The following is a 21459-nucleotide window of genomic DNA, read 5'->3' on the forward strand; positions in this document are numbered from 1 at the left end:
AACTAGGGCGTGTTGGGAAACGTAGATTACCTACTGACTTCGTCACCTCAACCACCCCACCTACCACCCGATCTTAGTTTTTTTTTTTTAAGATACCTGTCCATGAGCAAAAAAAAAAAAAAAAAAAAAAACGTTTGAAGCATTGGATGTCGGAGAGAAATGTCGTAGACCAGTCCAATTCAGCGCTATATTGCATTTTTGTTCCAGGATTACGAATCTGACTTTGAAAACGACGACGCAGTAGACGACGAAAGTAGTGTGAGCAGCGCCGTCAGTGACAGCAACAGCAGTGACAGCGCCCCCGCAACCGGAAACGATAACGTGACGTCAAGAAAGGACCCCGTGCTACCGGAAAATGATAAACTGACAACGCAGGAGTACAGTGAAGTCAGCTCAGAGGTGAAGTTTATACTCCGTTTCATACACATAGTGGCAACACTACGAAGGCTACACAGACTTCTCTTACAGCTCACATCCGCGACCCGGAAATAGTGCGTCGCACAAAGGCGCACAATGAATACGTGATTCGACGTATCCTTACGACCACAAGTTGTTCTAATAATTGAAGTAGTTATCCCGTAGGAATGAAGCGTCGCGCATCAAGAACAGCTGCACGACGAAACGTGCGGAGTGATACATTTGACCGCATTACTTGCATGCGTAGCTTCCACAGCTTTGCCTGCTATAAGTATGCAAGATAATATAAAGCCAACATTGCGCCAACGCGAGACCGGTCGCACTTTCAATGATTTCGGTGAATTCTTGCAGAAACTGAAACAGCAGTCCCACTGGAAATCCGAGCCCGTTCTCGAAGTGGATGCAAAGCCGCCTGCACCGCTGATGCCAACATCCTTCTCGACGTACAGTCTGGTCAGCTATCTGACGGCTCAGAAGAAAGAAGAGAACAAGAAAGTGCTCAGCAAAGCGCAGTGCGTTGTCCAATATTCCAGTGTTCAGCATGGTCGTGTAAAAGCGGAGCTTTGCTGGCCTACGTATAGTCAATAATTTGACGAGAGCTCTTTTGATCTGGCAGCACGTTATAAGGATGCGGAAAATGACTGACCAAAGCCAAGAATTATATGACGTTTTTATACGAGTTTTATACGAGTTTCTTGTTCATACTGCGGCGGACACAGTGCCGTAGCCAGTTTATATACGTAGCACGCGGCGTAGGGAGCGGAGATATCACGCCCCATTTATCTTCGCTCATCACGTCAAGTGCTACGTATATAAACTGATTACGACACAGCGACTGCCGCATTTTGAGCTGGAAGCTAGATGGGTTCCGAAACGGTCTAATAAATTTATATTTTGACTTGGGTAGTGACCTTAATTTTTGGCTCTTCTCTGCCAACCTCCCCTGATTGACGTGGTTCGGTAGGGTTCTTGCCATATACATATATAGGCTCAGCGCAGCGGGGCTGAGGCAGGTGAGCTGGGTCTTCCACTACTCCAGTGTGTGTGTGTGTGTGTGTGTGTGTGTGTGTGTGTGTGTGTGTGTGTGTGTGTGTGTGTGTGTGTGTGTGTGTGTGTGTGTGTGTGTGTGTGTGTGTGTGTGTGTGTGTGTGTGTGTGTGTGTGTGTGTGTGTGTGTGTGTGTGTGTGTGTGTGTGTGTGTGTGTGTGTGTGTGTGTGTGTGTGTGTGTGTGTGTGTGTGTGTGTGTGTTTGGGGGTGGGGGCGAGGGGGTATAGGGGAATGTCGGTGTTGCGGTCGGATTCCCATACCATGAGTCACAATGTGTTTGGCGTGCGGCAGAATTTGCAGTCGTATTCGTAAAAAGGGGAATAAGTGAGATGGTATTTCAAGCCGGGTGGGAAAGTGTTGGTTTGTAGTTGTCTGTAAGTTATCGCGTCCTCTTTCGAGAGCTTCGGCTGTGTCGGGGTATACATTTCGCTCCCCCGTCTGTAGCTTTAGAGTATTTCATTGTATCTGCGATGTACGGGTTCGTTTGGAGGGACCGTTACTCTGTCTCCTAGCGAGGCTGCCGGAGAGTATGTTCCCGGGTTTCAGCGTGGGCTGCCTCGTTGCCTGTTAGGGACCAGTGTCCCGGTGTCCAGACTATGTACTGTTCGGGTAAGGGGTTAGTGTGTTCGAGGATACGTAACGCGGCTGTCGATACTCTGCCTATCGTGTAATTGCGGCACGCTGTTTGCGAGCCTGTCAGGATAGCGACGTAGTCCGTTGAGTTATAGCCGTGGTGGCTGCTAGAGCTATTGTTACCTTTTCCGCAGTATCGCTGCCTACGGTTTGGTCCGTCCTCTATGTCGTATCCCAGCCGGCGTAAGGTAGCCCGGCCTGATTGGCTGGTGCCTTTCGTTTCGCAGAGTTCCTCCCACGTGTTGTCTGCGCCCAATTGGTGGAGTTTCTCCGTGGACTTGCTGGGGGGGGGGGGGGGGGGGACCCAAGGCGAGCTTGCGTGTCTTTCGTAAGAGTATGCTCAGCTTCTCTATTTCGCTGTTTTTTAAGCCGAGGAAAGGCGGTGCCGTACGTGAAGCGGCCGATGACGATTACATGCGTGAGACGGAGCGTGTCGTGTGCCTTGAGGCCGTGTCTTGGGTTGACCACTCTCTTCACCAAGTGCATCACTTGCGTGATGATCTCTTGAAGTTTCTGGATTGTTGATAGGCTGGTTCCGTGTCCCTGTAGGAGTCTGAGGATGCGGAGAGTGGGCACGTTCTTGATTGTCACTCTGTTCAACGTGACTTCTGGATCGGGCGTTGCTTGAGGCGGTCTTCATCACGCTCGTTGGCGCAAGACGAGGAGTTCCAACTTCTCCGGATAGCAGGATATAGGTTACTTTCGTGCAGGTAGCATTCAATGTAGTCGTGGAGACAGCGTTCCTATCAATGGCCTCTTGAAGCGCGTCCTGCTGTTCTCCTGCCGCGGCCGTCCTCGTCCATGTGGTCAGGTCATCGGCGCCTAGGGCGTGCTTGATTCCTGCGATGTTTTCTAGGATTGGTGGTAGGCCTCGCATGAGGACGTTGAAAAGTAGAGGGGAGATCGCCGAGCCTTGAGACGTTCCCTTCTCCGGTACGTTGATCTTCTCCGTGCGGATTGAGCCTTGGCTGTTTGTGGCAGTTCTAGTTGTAAGGAAGTCGCACACGTAGTGGCTCGTCTTCCGGCCGCATTTGTTTGTTTGCAGGCTGTTGAAGATCGCTGAGTGAGATACGTTGTCAAATGCCGCTTTCACATCAAGTAAGGACGAGGATCGCGCTTTTGCTGTGGGGACTGAAATTGTCCATCATGTCTTCCTTCAATTGGAGAAGAATGTCTTGCGTAGAGAAGTGTGTTCTGAATCCATACATCGGGGTGGGAAAGTGTTCATTATCTCCCACACAGGGGGGAAGTTTGTTCAGTACCATGCACTCGAACAGCTTGCCCGCGCACAAAGGGATAGAGATGGGGCGGAGCTTTTCAATGTCCAGTGGCTTGTTCCGTTTTGGTAGCATATTCTCATCGGCCTGTTTCCACAGGGTGGTGATGTCACCCGTGTCCCACCTTACGTTGATGTATGCGTGTAGACAGTCTATTGCGTTGTCGGCAAAAATTGCGTAATGTTTTGTTTTTAATCGTGGTACCCCCGATGCCATGTTCCTCATTAATAACAAACAAAAATACGTCTCCGATGAAAAGATTTGAACCCAAGTCCCGTGTCGCAATAGCACCATGCTCTAGCCATGAGGAGAAAGGCGCAGGCTTCTAACGCATGCTTAATTCTCAGCGTTACCGCTCTTAGCTCGTGACAGCTAGCACTTAGAGGCGACTGAAATTCTCATTGAGGCTTATAGACGCGCGACCGCCTCTAAGAGTTCTTCATTATTAATTTCCGCCATTGCGGTTCTTGGCTTGGCGTGGCATCTAGTGCTTGGAGACAATTTGAACCCTAACTTGCGCTAGTGAAGCGATCAATTATGACAAGTTCAGCGCGAGTGTAGGTCCAAACAACGGTTCGCTTATACACCGATTGCCAGAGTGCGTGCGATCTGGGTGAGCTCTTTTAAATACTATACTGTAGCGGAATAGTTTGGTTGTTAGGATAGCGAAAAACAGCATCAGTGCTCCGAGTGACACACGGCTCTCAACCTCGGACTCCAGGCAGCGAGCTAAGGACGTCCTGGAGATGGTCTCCCTGGACACCATGACGTACCAGGTGTTCGACGTTCCGCCAATCACCTACGACGTGTACATCTCGACGTTCGGCCGGGCCGACGCCAAACAGGTAAAGTGGCATGTGAGGGGAACACGAAAGACACAAAGGACATAAAGTGACACTAAAGAGAAAAAAAATATGAGCTTAGTTCGTAAATTACTAATGAATTGGGAAACAGGACGCCACACAAGAAGAGACACAAGAAAAAATTTAGCGCAGTATTAGTATTACCATTCCACAATACTGTATGTTTTAAGGGTAGCGCTGTAACTGACACGGAACGGACCGAAAGACACAATACGACGGACAAAGCGCTGACCCTGAAAGGGACAGATTTTATTACTTAAACGCTTGTACATGTCATTGTAATTTATAGCGCTATCTTTATAAAATGAACCAGTACTATGCTCGCCCAGTTTACTATTCTTCTTCACACAATACTAAAGAAGCCATTTTCTTACTTAACCAGAAGAGACGCAAGAGTGACAGACAGGTGGCCACCCCACCTTGAAGTTCCCGCACTAGCTGGCCGTGACGGCATGAATGTGACTGCGTCTAATCGAGCCTAGATAGCTTTCTTTTTATCGGTAAAGATGGAAAGCATTGCGTTTAAAAGAGCCACGAACCACACTTGGCATGTTCCGAGAATTCGTGGCTTCGCAATGATGTACTGACGCTGGAATTTCGGCACGAAATAATAATTAAAAACGAAACTTCTACCTGATTTTACCTACTGATAATCAACCTATTACCCTTAAAAATGAAGGAGAATGACATTTTGAAAGAACACTTTATCACTTCAAAGTGATTGAGTGTTTCTGTCCCTTTAACGTGCACCCAGGTTACAGTGCGCGAGCATTTTTTGCATTCCACCGGGAGAGCAATGCGGCAGGCGTAGAGAGAGAGAGAGAGAGAGAGAAGAAAGAAAGGCAAAGGAAAGACATTACGGTTAGCCAGAGATTATCTCCGGGTGGCTACTCTGTACCGGGGGAGGGGTAAAGGGATGCGATAGGTAAGAGGGAGAAAAAATAAATTAAGAAAACCCACACACAACACACAACAAAACTGTTTCTGTGGGCACTGTCACGCAGTCAGCGAAGGCGTTCTAGTGTTGCACAGTGTCAACGTCCCATCCTACGTCACACAGTGTACAGTCACAATTTGCCACAAAGTATGGTGTCTTTTAAATAATGTAGCAGTGCTTTCATAGCGGCTCTATAGTTGATGTTCGTGTAGGCCAGTTTTCAAGGGTATTGTTTTCCGGTATTGCGCTCTTGTAGCTGACTATTGAGAGTGCGACCTTGTACGCCCGGCTTGTAGACATCAGAGAAGTAGTACAGGACGTAGTACGCTTGGCTCATGCGATACCTTTGGTTCTGCACTCGCTCTTGTACACGTGCAGGTATTGGTCCAGACCGACCTCGGCGATGAGGAAGAGTGCCAAACAGAAAACATCGAGCTCGAGGAGAAATGGACTCAGCAGCCTCCTCACGACTACAAGGGCTTTGGCGGGGGTAAGAGCACGAGTCCCGAACCCTCTTAAAGCGAAGAAAAAACAGGCAGAGTCACATAAGCGACTTGACCCCAAGCGCAATGTTCACACCCTGGCATGATGTTCGGGCTTGGATTGGATTGGATTGTTTTACTGACCATCAAAGTGTACATGATGGCGGGAGCCTGGAGTGGGGGCTTAATCGCTTCTAAGGAACGACTTCTCGCTTTAGTCCATGACTGATCGTATAGTTTTCGGGCACTTTTGTCTTGGGCTCGCACGATTCTACCGCATGCTTGCGGCGTTCCACGAAGATGGCATTACTTCACATTTAGGTACATTTTTTGGCTAGTTTTGTGCGGCATTTAACTCTAAAATATGCTTAAATAGACTAAATATGTATCGACAAGAAGGCACCCCTATCCACAGACTTCTCCGCCGAGGTCATTGCCGAGTTACGCGCCACCTTTGCAACTATTAATTATTTGTGAGCCTTTTGAATCGCGTGTTTGTTCGGTGTTATATAGGACTTGTGTGTTATCCCGCCACGTCGTACGTACCAGTGGGCTAGCCGGATCGCCAGTGCTTAGCACAAGTGTGAGCCGCTCGGGCAACCAGCTGTTCCTGCTCTGTGTCATCTGACTTCTCGGTTACGAACAGACGCTGCCATCTGAACTGTTCGATATGCCCCTTTACAATTGGTGGAGGTGCTGGGACGACTGGGACGGTTGAAACGGGAGCACACTCTGACGCGTCTGGTTGATAAAGCAAAACCGAACCGATGGATTGGAAGAAGGATTGCGACCGTAGAGGAGAAAGTGTGGAGAAAATCCTGTAGTACTTTGTGTAGCCGTATTGTATGCGTACGTGACAAATGGAAAGACGATGTCCCAGTTTGTATGATCCGATGAAACGTACATGGCGAGCATGTCACCACTGTTTCGATTGAAACGCTCCGTGAACCCATTAGTTTGAGGATGGTACGCCGCGGTGGTTCGGTGAACAACGCGGCATTGAGCAAGCAGAGCTTCAACCACCTGCGACCATATAACACACGGCCTCTATCGCTCAGCAGTTCCCGAGGTGGGGCATGACGAAGAATGGAACGATGGAGCAGAAATGATGCAACGTCACTGGCGTTGGCTGCAGGTAGAGCGCGGAGGTTTCAGCATAGCGTGTAGGATAAGCTGATCAACTGCGACAATAATCCATCGTTTGCCAGCGGGTGTTAGCGTTAGCGGCCCGTACAGGTCAATTCCCACACGGTCAAAGGCACGAGCAGGGCACGGAAGCGGCTGTAATAAACTGTGTGCCGGATGAGGTGGCGATTTGCAGGCATTGGCATTGCGGGCACGAGCGGACTAACTTTTGGACAAAGGTTAACATTCCTCGCGAGTAGTAACGGTGCCACAGGCGCTCATACGTCTTCAAAACGCCGGCGTGTGCACATTGTGGGTCGGTGTGGAAAGACGCGCACATATCGGAACGCAAAGTCCTCGGGATAACTATGAGCCACTTGCGACCATCGGGCTGATAGTTGCGTCGATACAAGAAGTTATCCCGGACAGCAAGATGGGCAGCTTGGCGACGCAGGGAGCGGGGGATGGGAGATGCAGGCGAGCGAGAAAGGAGCTCCAAATGAGATGCCACCCAAGGATCCTTGCGCTGTTCTGATGCGAAGGTTGTCGATGTCGACCGACCGACACCGCCTCAATTTATTTATTTGCGTACCCAATAATTTAAGGCAGAGCGACGTTATGGAATATCTAGCGGGCCGTAGCCTTTCCGCATCATGATAACTGTGACACTGTTCTTATGTGAGCGAAATGTAACTTCGACAAACACCACTTGAAAGAACCTTTATTCACTTCAACGAACAATGAGAAAGTCTGACAATGTCAGTGTCAAATGTCGAATATAAGCTTACGTATTTAATACGTTTCACGGGAATGAACCTTCACCAAAGTGATTCGTTTGCAGAAGTCCCTTGAACTTTGTTTGAGTGGCCTTCTGTTTGGTTTTATTTCTAGTTCCATATTCTAGAATGACGTAAATACGGGATGGACATTAAAGTGCTGTATATATACAAGTCTGCGTCAGCCAGCGTTCACGTGCCTCTCTTCGCAGGAAACGCAGACGGAAAGCCAGTTGATAGCGACGCTCAGCACTTGCAGAGTGGTGAAGACGTGATGAACCTTCTGGATTTTCTGAAAAACTCGTCTGACGTGAGTACGAATAGCGCTCCACGTCTATAAGCAGTGAGCGCGACAAGGCGTTCATGCAAGAACACCGCCGCAAAGCTAAATACTAAATGTCGATCCAACTATCATGCACCAAGATTTAAAAATACGCAAATGCCACGTGGCTAGACAGAACCAAGGTAATGTTGTTTGCCGTCGCTTGGAGATACTCGCATTGTTTTTTTTTGCGTTCCGCCTAATACATAATTAATCTTAATCAATCAATTTCTCAAATATTATAATTAGATGAAAAGTGTCAATGAGAAAATTGTAGAGCGACATGACAAATTCCCGGTACAGCTTTCTGTTGCTCAATACGTTCTACATAAAAGTGTTTTTCCGAGCGTGAAAGAAGCCCGCGGAGTGCCTCGAGCGGCCCGTCGATCACGCGGCTGTTTTGTGTGTATACGCGGGTTTCTTTCATGCTCGGAAAAACACTTCTATGTAGCATCTATACTGAGCAACAGAAAGCTGTTTCGAGAATTTGTCATGTTACTCTACAATTTTCTCATTGACACTTTTAATGTAATTGTAGTATTTGAGAAGTTGTTTAATTCATCATCATCAACCTATTTTTATGTCCGCTGCAAGACAAAAGCGATCTCCAGTTACCCCGTCCTGCGCTAGCTGGTTCCAATTTCTACCTGCAAATTTCCTAATTTCAACGCCCCACCTAGTTTTCTGCCGTCCTCGACTGCGCTTCCCTTCTCCTGGCACCCATTCTACAACTCTAATAGTCCATCGGTAATACTTCATCGGTTTAATTAAGACTAATTAAGTAATTAGACGGAATGCAAAAAAATCAGAGTATCTCCAAGCGACGGCAAACAAAATTACCCTGGTTCTATCCAGCCACGTGGCATTTGCATATTTTAAATCTTGGTGCATGATAGTTGGGACACCCTGTATATTCATCTGGTGTTCTACTACGTTGTCGCATTCCAGGACTGAGGCGAGAAAAGCCCAGCATCATCGGGAATATGTTGCGTTGTGTGTTTAAAGAGCCCCTCGTCAGGTTTGGCCATTTTGAACAAACAAGCGTAGCCTGCACATGACGCGCTGGCGATCGCGTCTGCACAGTGTTACGGCAATGCGCTCCTACCCCCACTCTCCACGAAAGCAGATGGAATTCGAAATCAGACGCCGAACTCCTGCCCTCTCGATGACGCCCAAGCCCAGCCAGTGAGTCATAGGCACTCGCATCTAGGCCTCATCGCAATGGGTGTTTCTGCACTCGCTATGATTAATCATCAAATGCGCAAGACGAAACGCCGTAAGAGAGAAGGTGGTCACAGTGCTGCATTCAAGTGGGGGCCAAAACAACATCAAGGAAAGAAAGTCCGTGGATCTATCTGGGAGTACATTTAGAATCTGAAACTGAATACATGGGCCGAATAACGGGCTCATCATAGCCAGTGGGCGTTTACAACATCAAATGCACCTATATATGCCACTAGTCTGGCTCCAGTGTCATACGAAGCGGCTGCAAAATGGTTGATGCCTCTCTCCCACCCCTCTCAACTTCTTATTCTCGCTGTGCTTTAAATTTACTTATGTTGAAATTAAGAAAAGGTTTTGGCTACATAGTATTCCATAGCAAGTCTATATATAGTTGAAGGGCGAAAAGGAGACGGGGACGGAAGGGCGACCACGTGACACGGGCGCTGCTATATAGACTAAACACCCAGCTAGACGCCTCACTCTTGTTTGGCGCCTTTCTTCCGACAGCTCATGCTTCGCGTTATTGACGAAGACCTAGCCTGTAAAACGCGGCGAAACCTCAAGCGAGCATCCGAGGTGGACGGCTTCAGTGGCGGCTTCTTGAGGCTGGATCCCCTCCCTTTTGCCAAAGGTAGGTCTGTACCTTCGGTCTGCGCGAATTGTACAACCCGTTTCTGAGCGTTATATATTCGTTCTTTTGATGGAAATTTATGGACAGCTGGAAATCTCGTAGTCCCAGGTCAAGCTAGTGTGCAGTTGTTGCCCGTAATGCCTCAGTCTTATTAATGCGATTAGCATTCTTAGCTTATACTTCAGCCACTTTGTGTCTATCTATCTTGACTCTTTACGCCGCTCTCCAATTAAAAAAATATAATTCAAAGCTTCCCGTCGCCATCACGCCGCCGTAATCATGCTGTCGTCATTCCATTGTGACCGTGCTGCCAGTGTGACGCCATCGTCTTCATTGCGTCGTCGTCGTGCACTTGTCGCCAGGCCATCGTCGTCATAAAGTCGTCGTCAGTCCTTTGTCATCATGCCGTCGTCGTCACTCTGACGTCATTACACCGTGGCCATCATTTCAGAATTGTCATCCCATCGTCGTCATGCCATTGTCGTCATACCGCCTCCGTAGTTCCATCGACGTCATTCATTCTTCGTCATTCCATCGTCGTCCCTCTGTCGTCGTCACTCTGTCGTTGTCATGCAGTCATCGCCATGCCGTCATGGTCATGGCCGACCTTGGCGAGTGATTGTCATAGCGAAGTGGGCCGATACCGGAGGCAGTGTATGCAGCACATAGCCGAATCACTGGACATCTGAGAATGCATGAGTATACTACAGGTTGTACATAAAGGTGTCTTCAGTAATACCGTGATTCGCTATCAACGTCGGAGCTGTTTAAGCTGACCGTCAGTCCGTAACGAGTTAACAAAAACATCGCTGAACGACGACGTCACTTGCGTTGCCTAGCAACCACCTGCCACAGCGGCGCCTCGCTTCTCCTAGCTCCGGCAACGCTCCTCCGCCGCCGCGCCAGCGATGACGTCACTGCGCGTTGCATAACGCAGCTTACAAACACCGACACCGTGTTCCAATGCCGACATCGCGTTCCAGCAGACCCGCTCCGTCAATTTGGTCGCCTAGCAATCACTTACCTAGGTTCGCCCAGCCATGTCGTTGCTTCGCGCCGCAATTCTTGCTTTGCTTAGTCATGACACTTTGTGAAGCTTGGCCATGACGTCACACTGATTATAAAGATCACGTCGCCGCGACGGTGACACATACAACTCTCTTAGACTTCGCGCTGAGTAAATATAACACGGGACGGCCGAAGAAGTACAAGACTCCCGAAGAAGCCGCTCAGCTGGAAGCTCGTCGTGCCGCCAGCCGAGAACGAATGCGGCGATTGCGTGCTAATCCGAAGTATCATCCAGAGCCTAGCAAAACTTTACTGAACGTAGTAAAACTTAGCCGAACTTAGCGAAACTGGAAGAAGCTAGGTGATCACCAGCTCCGCTGTTTCTCCAGCCTTGCACAACTTAGTGCAAGCTGCGCTAATTTTATTGCTTGAATGCTAATCGCATTAACGTCAACAGTGATCCTGATATGGGCTCTGGCGGAATTTTAATAATGTTAACTTTGTCCAACTGGTCCCACACCAAGTTTTAGTGGGTCCGAACGATACAAGAGAAATTGACCAATGATGATGTCGTTGGTTTACTACCAGCTTGAACCATGTCGCTTTTACTTGGCCCAGCTGAAACCGCTTTGGTTTCCGTTGGCCAGAGTTAAGGAAAATACAATCGCTTTGTGATGTCGTTTAAACATTGAAACCATTGTATTCCAGGCTCTCCTATCAACTTCGTTCGCTTTTCACGACCGTGCCCGAACTACCTGGTCACAGGCCACGACCTCACATCTATGGTGAGCTAACCGATGCCGCAACGCCCGTGGCTGAATATCAGTAGCCGCTAAGTAATTATTACGGTATTACAGTAATTATTACGCTGTTCGAATGTTGAAAAAATTGATTGTAATCTGACATAAATATTCGGAAAAGAACGTCCATAAGTCTACCTTAAACTTACCTTTAGAACTTGAAACTGGATACATGGGTTGAATAACGAGCTGATAATAGCCAGTGGGTGTTTACAACAGGAAATAGACTCGAATATGAAACCGAATACCGAATGTTTTCCTATATTCGGCAATGGAGACTACATCACAAAAAGTAAAAAGAAAAAGTAGTGCTGGTAAATATTTCTTACAAGACGCGAAACAGTTTGCACTTGGAGGAAAATAAATGTATGCTCTCATCGGCGCTCACTGTAAAATAAGTTACACCCTTTTATTCACTTTTAAGGGTGTAACGTATTTTACATGCAGCATGCGTACGCGCAACATGTGCATTCTTACGTCAACTTGTGTAAACACGGCAATGAATACGGTGGGCGAGCAACAATACTGCCTGCGATTACTATTCAATTCAAAATATCGAACGTACGCACACCCTTACAGCAACGATGAATAATTCCTGCTTTTGAAAACTGTTGCTGAAAGCAGAAACCATGCGCAGGCATGTCATGGTGCTTGTTAATTCTATTTCAGTAACGTGGAAGGTTCACTGGCCACAAATTTTGTTCGCCTGTTAATAAAGTTATATATTCTAAGGTTGTTCGAAAGCGAAACTCCCGAATGGAATTAAATATAAATATTCGAGAAGAACGAGCTCCGAGTATTGACATAAATGTTGAATATTTTGTAATTTCTATATACAAAGTGAAACTTGAAGTTTGCGCGGAGTTCGTTTGGTAGAAAAATCAGGCGTATGTTCATTTATTTGCGTATGCATGTAACATCGTTCACAATTGGACGTCCGGACAGCGGAGGAGTTTGCAGTAAGTAAAAACAACTGCTCTCAGCTATTTGGGTTACCATTTTACAATAGTACTAATGGCAACAAGATAGTATGGTAACGATACTGTTCAGATTCCGTCTCATTCTGTTGGCATGTTTACTCTTTGAGTACCTTACCGTGGCAGCGCGTAGAGGTACTTCTACAATAGCGGTAAAAACGAGAGCGGCGTGCTGGAGGGCGGCATGCAGCGCGTTTTTTGATAAGTGAGGACGTTGATAAACACTGAAAAAGAATCCGTTAATGTAGTATTCTTTCAGGAGAAATGAATACCAAGTTTTGTCTTTTTTTTTTTCAATTTTCTGCCACTGAAACCACAATACTGGTATGTCAGTGTGACGTCATGAACTTCAGATTATTGTCTCGCGCTTTGGCCGCCTGTGGCGCAGGTGAAACTTTTCGAAACTTGCTAGGTTGAGCCTTTGGTGTACTTAGAATGCGATCTAGTCCCATTTTATCAGTATATACAATGCGTCCACGTTGATGCGTTGAATGGCTTCGAACCAGAATTTGACCACAGTAGATGCTGTCGAAACCTGTGACGTCATTTAGAGCTGGTGTGACGATTTCAGTGCGGAGTCACCACCTGCCTGCCGTTCTCCGGCGTCTTCTCAGTCCTCTATACCAGGACTCCTCTCGCGATGAGTGTGGTCGTCTTGCGATTGAGTAAGCGTAACTTTTACTAATACCGCCAAATTTTAACGCGATAGCGTGAAGGGCCCCGCGTCGCAGAAAATCCGGTGTCGACGTAGTTGCCAAGAGCGAAAATTTCCGTATATATTTAGGCATATGTATATGCCACGCCTTGCTATATGATGTGCGGTATATGCCGGTTCTGTTGCCCACCATTCTATCACAGAAGTTGCTCATACCTTTTCTTACATTCTTGACAAAGGTATTCCTCAGAATTATGAAAATGACAACCCAGAAACAAATATTGTGAAACAAAACACCGACAATGCATGCCTTTTATGTTAAATCTTCTTCGACTGAAATATTAAAAGTGCACACACACACACACACACACACACACACACACACACACACACACACACACACACACACACACACACCACACGCACACGCACACGCACACGCACACGCACACACACACACACACGCACGCACGCACGCACGCACGCACACACACACACACACACACACACACACACATATATATATATATATATATATATATATATATATATATATATATATAGTAAGCTGCAGTTGCCGGGAAACGTGAGAAGCAGTCAGGGATCTTTGAATGCTATCCCGTTCCACCCTTAAAGGCGAATCTTGAGAGTCCGCCAAATTTTCCTGTTTAGTGCCTCTTTAAGGGCGCTTTTCTGTCGAACCGTTCTTGTACCTAATTGACCCTGTCTTTCCTCTTGGCGGGGTCGCAGCCGGATGAAGTCCGAGAAAGCGTTCCTGGCGACACGGTCCTTTGCGTCTGGAACCTGAACAGTCCTGCGACGCCAACGGAGTACGTGGAAGTTCAAAGCGCGTAGCGGAAGCAGAAGCTGTCACTTCTTGTGTCCTGCTGCAAACGCGCAGTCCCGTTCACCGATGCACTGTTTCCATTTCCAGCGTGCTCATCACAAACTGCCAGGTCACGTGTTGCCACTGGTCTCCTCTGGATGCCGTATCCCTGGCCACAGGCTCGGTACGTTGCAAGTTGCGCGCAGTATACGCCAGGGCTTAAACGCTTAACCTTTCAGCAACCCGCAGAGCGTTCTTCACCATCGCGAAATCAGAAATAAAGCACCGGTGATTAGATGAGCGCCAACCTACTATCTCTTAAGTAGTTTTCAACATCCTCTGATGCAGCAAGCGCCCTTGCTGCTATATAAAGGGAATAACGCGCTAACAACCATGCGACTTCCGTCCCCTTTAAGTGCGGCAAGTCGGACAGCTTTTGTGGAATTATATGGTGGCTGATCAACAGCGCCAAACGAAGTTCAGGTAAGGAATGGGCGTGATGAGTCGGTGCTCGTCGCGTCCATTCCTCCTCTGAATCCGCCAGGTTATCTTTTATTTATAATTTATTTATTTATTTATTTATTTATTTATTTATTTATTTATTTATTTATTTATTTATTTATTTATTTATTTATTTATTTATTTTGTTCTTGTTTTTTCGCGCTCTTTACCTGTCACCGTGCTGTGCTCTTTCCTAAACGCTGGAAAATTGTAAGGCTGTCCTAACTGTGTCGATTCACTTGATGAGCTCAACAACAAGGAGCAAGTGGCATGTTCTGAGAGACGTGTAAGTATAGTTTTAACGAAGTACTGAAACTCATTCAACGTCAGCACTATTCCCTTTTTTCAATACGGTTGCATTGTAGGCGGGTACCACCTTTCTCTGCCGGAAAAATGTGGTTTGATCCCGAAGGCAGTACAGTCTCAAAGCGCTAGCTGTCGCGAAAAAAGAATGCTAGAAACTGGGTCGTGTTGTAACCGCCGGATGTTTTAAAGAATTACCTTGGCACAAGAGAAGCGTGCGTAAGATCGTGGCCTAATGCGGATGCCCAAACAACGTGTGTGCACTTTTGGGAACGTATGTCACGGTTTATTGAGTTCAAAAAAAAAAAAAAAAAACAGCTGATGAGTGGATAAACAGAGTGGAAACTCTCGCTGTACTAAAGGTATATTAAATGACAACGTCATGCCAGTGTGGCGGATGCACTGGCGTGACGTACATAAGGTAATTCATCTAATGTCATTCTTTGTGTTTGACCTCTGATGAGTCTTTGGAAGTGTAATGTATCGAACACTGGTAATAAACAAAAAAAAATGCGATCGTGACCTAATGGTTGAGGCATTGGGCTACTGTGCTAGAAGAGAGGAGGTTCGATTCCACAGTCGGTCACGTGGTCACTTCACCCATTTCTGGAGGCATCTAACAGAAAACTCGAGGTGTGTTGAGCGTACGCGAGCGCGTCACAGTGTGCACGAACTCGCAAAATAGATACCAGGTACTGAAACGTCACTTTGATAAATGAGAATGCGCAAGGTGACGCACGCGCGTGTAACTGACGGGACGTCAGAATTGCAGCATACTGGATAGCGGTGCTAAGTTCTTACCCAGTTTTCTTACGTTGCTGCAGTGACAGATGGTGGGGATTTATAATTCTGCGCTCCAGTTAAGTGGTCTGATGTCAAGTTATCAGATCCGTAGCAAGCGACGAATAAAGCGACCACGCACCTTTTTTTTCTCTCTACACTATCTCAATAATTTTGCGTGACCGCTTGCAGATATTTTGTAGCACTGTACGTGAATATGACGCAAGGGACGCGAAATCTTATGAAGCAAGGACCGAACAGGAAAGAACGTCACTCGCAATTAAGTTTGTTCAAGGAGGACAGGTACACTTTCTAATGAAGCTAGGTGCCAGCGGGCGCGAAATTCCTCGAGTGTACCATACACTCGAAGACTGTTATATAATCAGCATGCATTTCAGCAACTGCATTTCCCTTGCTTCGGTGCAACGCCGTTCAAGCGCGACGCTATATCTTGCTATCGCTGTCAGTGCTTTGGGAGCGAAAGCAACATATTTTTTTTTTCACCGTAATACGTATAAACCAACTATAAAAAGTGGTGAAACGAGAATATGAGTCGAGACGTCCATTGTGCAAATTTCATTTGTACTGCTGTAATGTATTCGACCCGTGCTTGTGCGTAACCGTCGAGCTACAAAAAAACACGAAAGCCTATCTGCATGACTGGTTCGCTTTACAGCTGGACGGTTCGGTCGAGTTGTGGGACCTGAGGGACAAGTTCTGCCTTTCAAAAAACGTTGTGGTCAACGAAGGCTGCCCAGAATGCCAAGAGTACAGCATGAAGATGCCGGTGTACTCTACAGGTGACGTTATTTTTTTCGACGCTCCATTGATGTTCCAGTTACTTTTGTGCTTCAATGCATAAAGCGACGTTTTGTTAAGCAAGTAACTGGAACGCCAATGCATTGCTCCGCAAAGTTCGGAAATTAATATCTCGAAACTGGTGTCATCTCGAGAATTCGTTCTAAGTGGAGCCGCCTTGCGAACTCCACGGCTACAATTTGTAAATTGTTTATGGGCCATCAGATAATTAGTTAAAAACTTAATTAGTGAATTTTTGTTCATTCGTCGATTATGCATTGCAATTTTTTGTGCAAGTAATGTCCGCCTCTTCAAGTAGACCAGCTGATTAACCAGAATTGTGCTATCTGCCACAGGCAACCTTTAAAAAAATTTGAAAGTGTTTTCGCTGAAACGCCCTGTGTACAAGAAGGTGCATTCTTTCTGTATACAATGGTAGCAAACATTTAGACAATACAGTTTCAGTCTGTACTTATCCTACATTGCAATGTTAGCTTAAAGGATATGAAGCATGAGTTAAAGAATTTTATTGCATGATTTTTATGACAAGATTACCCCTAATGCTAATTAGGTCTGCAGGCGAGATTTGCAGACAAATCAGAGCAAGCACGGTGCCCTTTCAAGATAGCGAAAGTTAGCAGTGTCAGCGTACATTTGGCTCCTGTTAGCGGGGTTCTGGCGCTGAGCGACGGAAGCTGCGCAAAGCCTTGAAATACACAACCTTTCCCAGGCGCGCACTATATACCCACATTAGCCGATGATCATCAAAGCATAGAGAAAGACATCAGTGATGGCCTTATGGAATTGCGCTGGAATGGCGTGACACTATCATTTATTATTGCGATAGCAATTATAAGGACGCTAGAGGCGCATTTATGCGACCGTTGTCGTGCATTCCTGCTATCGTCGGTGCATGCGCGACACGCGTGCGGTAGATTTGAGAGCCTAATCTAAAGCCCAGACCACACGTACACTTTTAGAGCGCGGCTCATAGGCGTCCGTTCGTGCGGCGAGCGTCACGTGGGCGTATCCGAGTAAAGATGAAAGCAAACGCGGAGCGCAAGCAGGGAATGAAAGACGCGAGGAGGAAAGCGGAGGAGGAGGGTGTACCGAAAGCACGGTGACCGAAAGGGTGAGAAGAAAATCGTAGTATGGCGACATTGGCTACGAGATGGTGCTAGAGTAGCGCGCGTCGTCTGGGAGGTCTGTCGACGGCGGCGGCTGTGAATCGCGCCCGTCACCCACGCTCTGGCCTGTCGCAATCTGCAGATTAGCGAGGCGGTCGCGCCACACTTCGCTCCGTTTGCAACGTGCCGCACGAGACAGATTGTCCGCGCTAGCAAATATATCGTGATTCATGAAAACACGTATAGAGCTGCGCTCAAATTTCGCATTTGGGAGTGTCGTAATCGTCGGTGAAAATTTCCTTTCCTTCTTTTTTCGCGGTCATTTAATAACTCTAAAATAAAAAAAAAAATCACCAGTCCTCCCCATGTCGAGAAAATGGGGGTAAGCGAAGCTTGTCGTGTGTGTAAGTGACCTTCGGGATTTTCTTTCTTTCTTTCTTTCTCTCTCGCTCTCTTTCTTTCTCTCTTTCTCTTCATCTATCTTTCTCTGTCTTTCTATATCTCTCTCTTTCTTTCTCTCTCTCTCTCCCTCTTTTTTGTCCCTGGTATGTGCCATTGAGCTTGGACCCTTTCTGCACAATCGCCAGGATCGGCCCGCTTTTCAGTGTGACACCACCACCACCGGCGACACTTGTGAGCCTATAAAGTTTCGCTTAAAAAGTCACGGATTGCGCGTCGCTGCGGAAACGACGCACCGTCAACGCTACGCTCAATGAATTCGGTGATTGATTTCTCCTGTGGGGCATGAGCCCTGTGTGCACGCATGCCTATAAGCGCACTAGCGTTCCTGCTGAGTTGCTATAGTCGGGGACAACTTGTCTTGGCAGTGCAGGGAAAGCTATGGGACCGAAGCTGCAGATTCTGCTTACGCGCCAAGGAAGAGTTCCTTAATTTCATTAATAATTTTCACATTTCCCTAGCTCAAGTAAATTCTACTGGATTTATTATGTTAACAATGTTATGAGAAGCCCTACATGATATACTGTAACTATTGTGCTCTTTGAAAAAGAATTCCTTACATTTATTTATTTTTTATTTATCGGATCCCACAACACTTTCTGAGCACCTGCTCTGTACAATAAACAGGGTACAGGCTCACGTACAACCGAGCTGAGGGGCGCGTTTGTAGACTTATCTTGTTAAAAAGCCTTTGGTGAGAACGTAGTTCTCACAAACATATGAGATCTAGATAGGGCATTTTCAACGGTAAAATCAATATTTCGTAAAATTTTGTTAAACATCCAGGGCTATATTGGAGGTTGTGAAGACGGGCAACGGGCGTACACAGCGTGTTAAGAAAATGGAAACTGGCACCGAATGCAGCTTCTAGCTGCCGCGCTACTTGGCGGAGTAAGACGATTGTGAAGAAGCTCTGCCCCCTCTAGCCTTCACTTCTCTGCCGAGGTAGGTTGTCCCCGAGTACACGTGTATGCGCTAGTCTGAGCGGAATATATTCCTTGAACGTCAAGCTAACGTTACAGAAGGCTAACGATTTCGCGTCGTTCTCATCTGGTGCACCCTCGGGGTTGCGACGCCGGCAGCGCCCCTTGCGGTGATCCTCGTCACGCCAGCGTTTTGAGATGCCTGGCCGGGCGCTGTTCCTTCTGAGCCGCATGAGCTGCGCTGATGTGCATCGCGCCAACACGTCGCCGTCTGCGTATAGTTAGAACGTCAATTAGAACACCGGTCCGAGGAATTCAAGCGCAACTCCACACCTTGCCATCACTTCGGTGTTCTGTCAAATTTTTATAGCAATTTTGATGTTCGAACCCCTCATGCATTTGCAGGAATATGCTGGGTATACATTTGAATTTTGTATAGTGTACAGAAATGGGGACAAATATACGGTAAATTCGCTTCAAACTGTTATTGGAGCAGGCAGGAAACTGCTTTCGAAACACTGAATAAGCACCTGTCCAGTTTTCGCGTTCGTCAACAGTTATCCAACGAAGCAAACAACCTGTACTTTTGTTTGTACAGATGTACCAAAAACAACGAGAAAAAATATCGACCATTACAAAGAAAACAAGTGTATTGCTTTTTGCGTGCTTTAAAAAAAAATATACGCGTTTGTACAGAGATTAGCTCGAAAGGCAAACATTTACAGCCCGCGTTACGCAAACATGGAAGTTCGGCTGTGGAAAACAGTGGAATGCCCTGCTTCTTCTTGGCGAGCGTGCTCGAGGGTTTGTTTGCGTTTCTTCGCCGCGCAGCAAGTCCTCCAGACAATAGCACGTGTCCGCTTGCTTGTGCAGGGAATTATCCCCCGCCTTCTGACGGGAAACCAGTTTATCGTACAGGCTCGAGAACCGAGTGCCACTGCTGAATTCGCAAAGTTCCGGCTTCCTTGGGATTTAAATAAGTGCCGGGTCGACCGGCGGCGTCTTATACGATAGATTGCCGGGGCACACGCAGCTTAGCGTCGGATTATCTTGTCGCGTTTGGCACTGAATGACGTGAATGGGAAAGACACTTCAGTGCCACCATCGTGGCGGTCCTTGAAACAAAATAGCAAATATAGCTTATACACGGGTACACGCGATTACTATGGGTCTACCGCCCGGTTCTACTTCTTGTGCTGTTCGAGATGAAAAAAAAAAAAAAGAACATGCACACATAGCTGTGCACGTTTACTTCATTTTGATACCGTTGTTGTTGTTTTTGTTTGCTATAGCTCAGAAACCGTTAGAAGCCTGACGGCCGGAGTACTATTTTCTTCATTTAATAATAAATAATATAATATTGCGAAAGCTTAGCTATAGAAATGAAGCACTTGACTAGGAGAAATAAAAACGAACAAAGGGACATGAATGACAGAACGCTGACACAACGACTCCGTAGAGGAACTTGAATAGAAAATTGTAAGCACTCAAATGCGATCTATAAATACGTACCCGTGTACGCTTATACTGTGTAAAGGTTAACTCGTCATTTGCCAAAGCACGAGGTTCTGGGAAAAAGCTACATGTGAACAGCATAGAAATGTGAATCTGAACAGCATCGAAATGAACCGTTGTTACCAACTCGCCCAAACTTCCACATCTACGGAAAATCTTGCTTAAATTTATACGGGCGTCCACGGAAAGTCCCTTGTATCTTGGCCTACGTGCTGCAGTTTTTATTGAATGATGTTGCTGTGCTATTAGCGACGTGATAACTCTAACGCATAAGCAACCGTTCTTTTGTTGTGTCGAAATGCAATAGTACAGCTCTGAGCAGTTCGAACGCTCCCGCAAACATTCGCTAAAATTGTTCCGAAACACTCCGGAACGTGAAGGCCGTCGCGCGTGCCCTCCGCAGCGTGTTCATGCTCAAACTTGTTCAGGACAAGTTCGGCTACTGTATGCTAACGGCTACCACCATTGAAAGTGGCTCTTTATTCACCTTGCTTACTAGCTGCGCCGATTCAAGTCACGAGAACTGCATCCTTTCATTTCTTTTTTTCAGCATCCCTCTTCGACAAGGACTGCCACTTTGCCAAAATCGTGGATATCTGCTGCTGGGCACAAGGCGAAATGTTCGTATAAAAGCGGTGCTTGGCTCCTTGCGCGCCTTGCGTGGTGGACCAAGTGATATCGCGATCGAATCGAGTCGCATGTTGATGATGAAAAGACGAGCCCTTGTTTAAACGCAAGCGCGTGTTTCGTTGCATTTACGCCATATTAGGCTTATCAACAATGTTTTGAGTCACACACCCATACACTGTAAGCTGAAATACACCGTTGTGCAACCTTAAGGGTGTAAATTAGTTTGCAGTGTAGAGTCGCAAGCAAAAGTTTGAGGACCAAAGGTGCCACGATTTTTGTTTTTTGCTTCGCAGCCTGGGCATTCCGGCTGAAATCAAGAGCCCACACCTATGTGCACGTGTTTGACCAATAAAACGTATTAGGCCAATTCGAGGCCGTGCAGCTGCGCTTGAATATATTAAAATTTTTTGCTGATGCTGTGGT

At 46.8% G+C, this 21459-nt stretch overlaps 1 protein-coding gene across 2 annotated transcripts in view; it reads left to right on the forward strand.

Annotated features, from left to right (window-relative positions):
- Positions 1-21459, forward strand: part of LOC119456613 (cytoplasmic dynein 2 intermediate chain 1) — a 66971-nt gene that overhangs the window by 24471 nt on the left and 21041 nt on the right. For both annotated transcript variants that reach the window (XM_049668787.1, XM_049668786.1), the window contains 11 exons: positions 208-399; positions 769-929; positions 4096-4219; positions 5553-5664; positions 7770-7867; positions 9611-9734; positions 11451-11527; positions 13925-14004; positions 14109-14184; positions 16261-16384; positions 20957-21026. In XM_049668787.1, coding sequence (XP_049524744.1) covers positions 208-399; positions 769-929; positions 4096-4219; positions 5553-5664; positions 7770-7867; positions 9611-9734; positions 11451-11527; positions 13925-14004; positions 14109-14184; positions 16261-16384; positions 20957-21026 — 1238 coding nt within the window. The remainder of the gene's footprint in view (positions 1-207; positions 400-768; positions 930-4095; positions 4220-5552; positions 5665-7769; positions 7868-9610; positions 9735-11450; positions 11528-13924; positions 14005-14108; positions 14185-16260; positions 16385-20956; positions 21027-21459) is intronic.

Source organism: Dermacentor silvarum, chromosome 6, assembly GCF_013339745.2.
Source record: "Dermacentor silvarum isolate Dsil-2018 chromosome 6, BIME_Dsil_1.4, whole genome shotgun sequence".
NCBI classification, from domain to species: Eukaryota; Metazoa; Arthropoda; class Arachnida; order Ixodida; family Ixodidae; genus Dermacentor; species Dermacentor silvarum.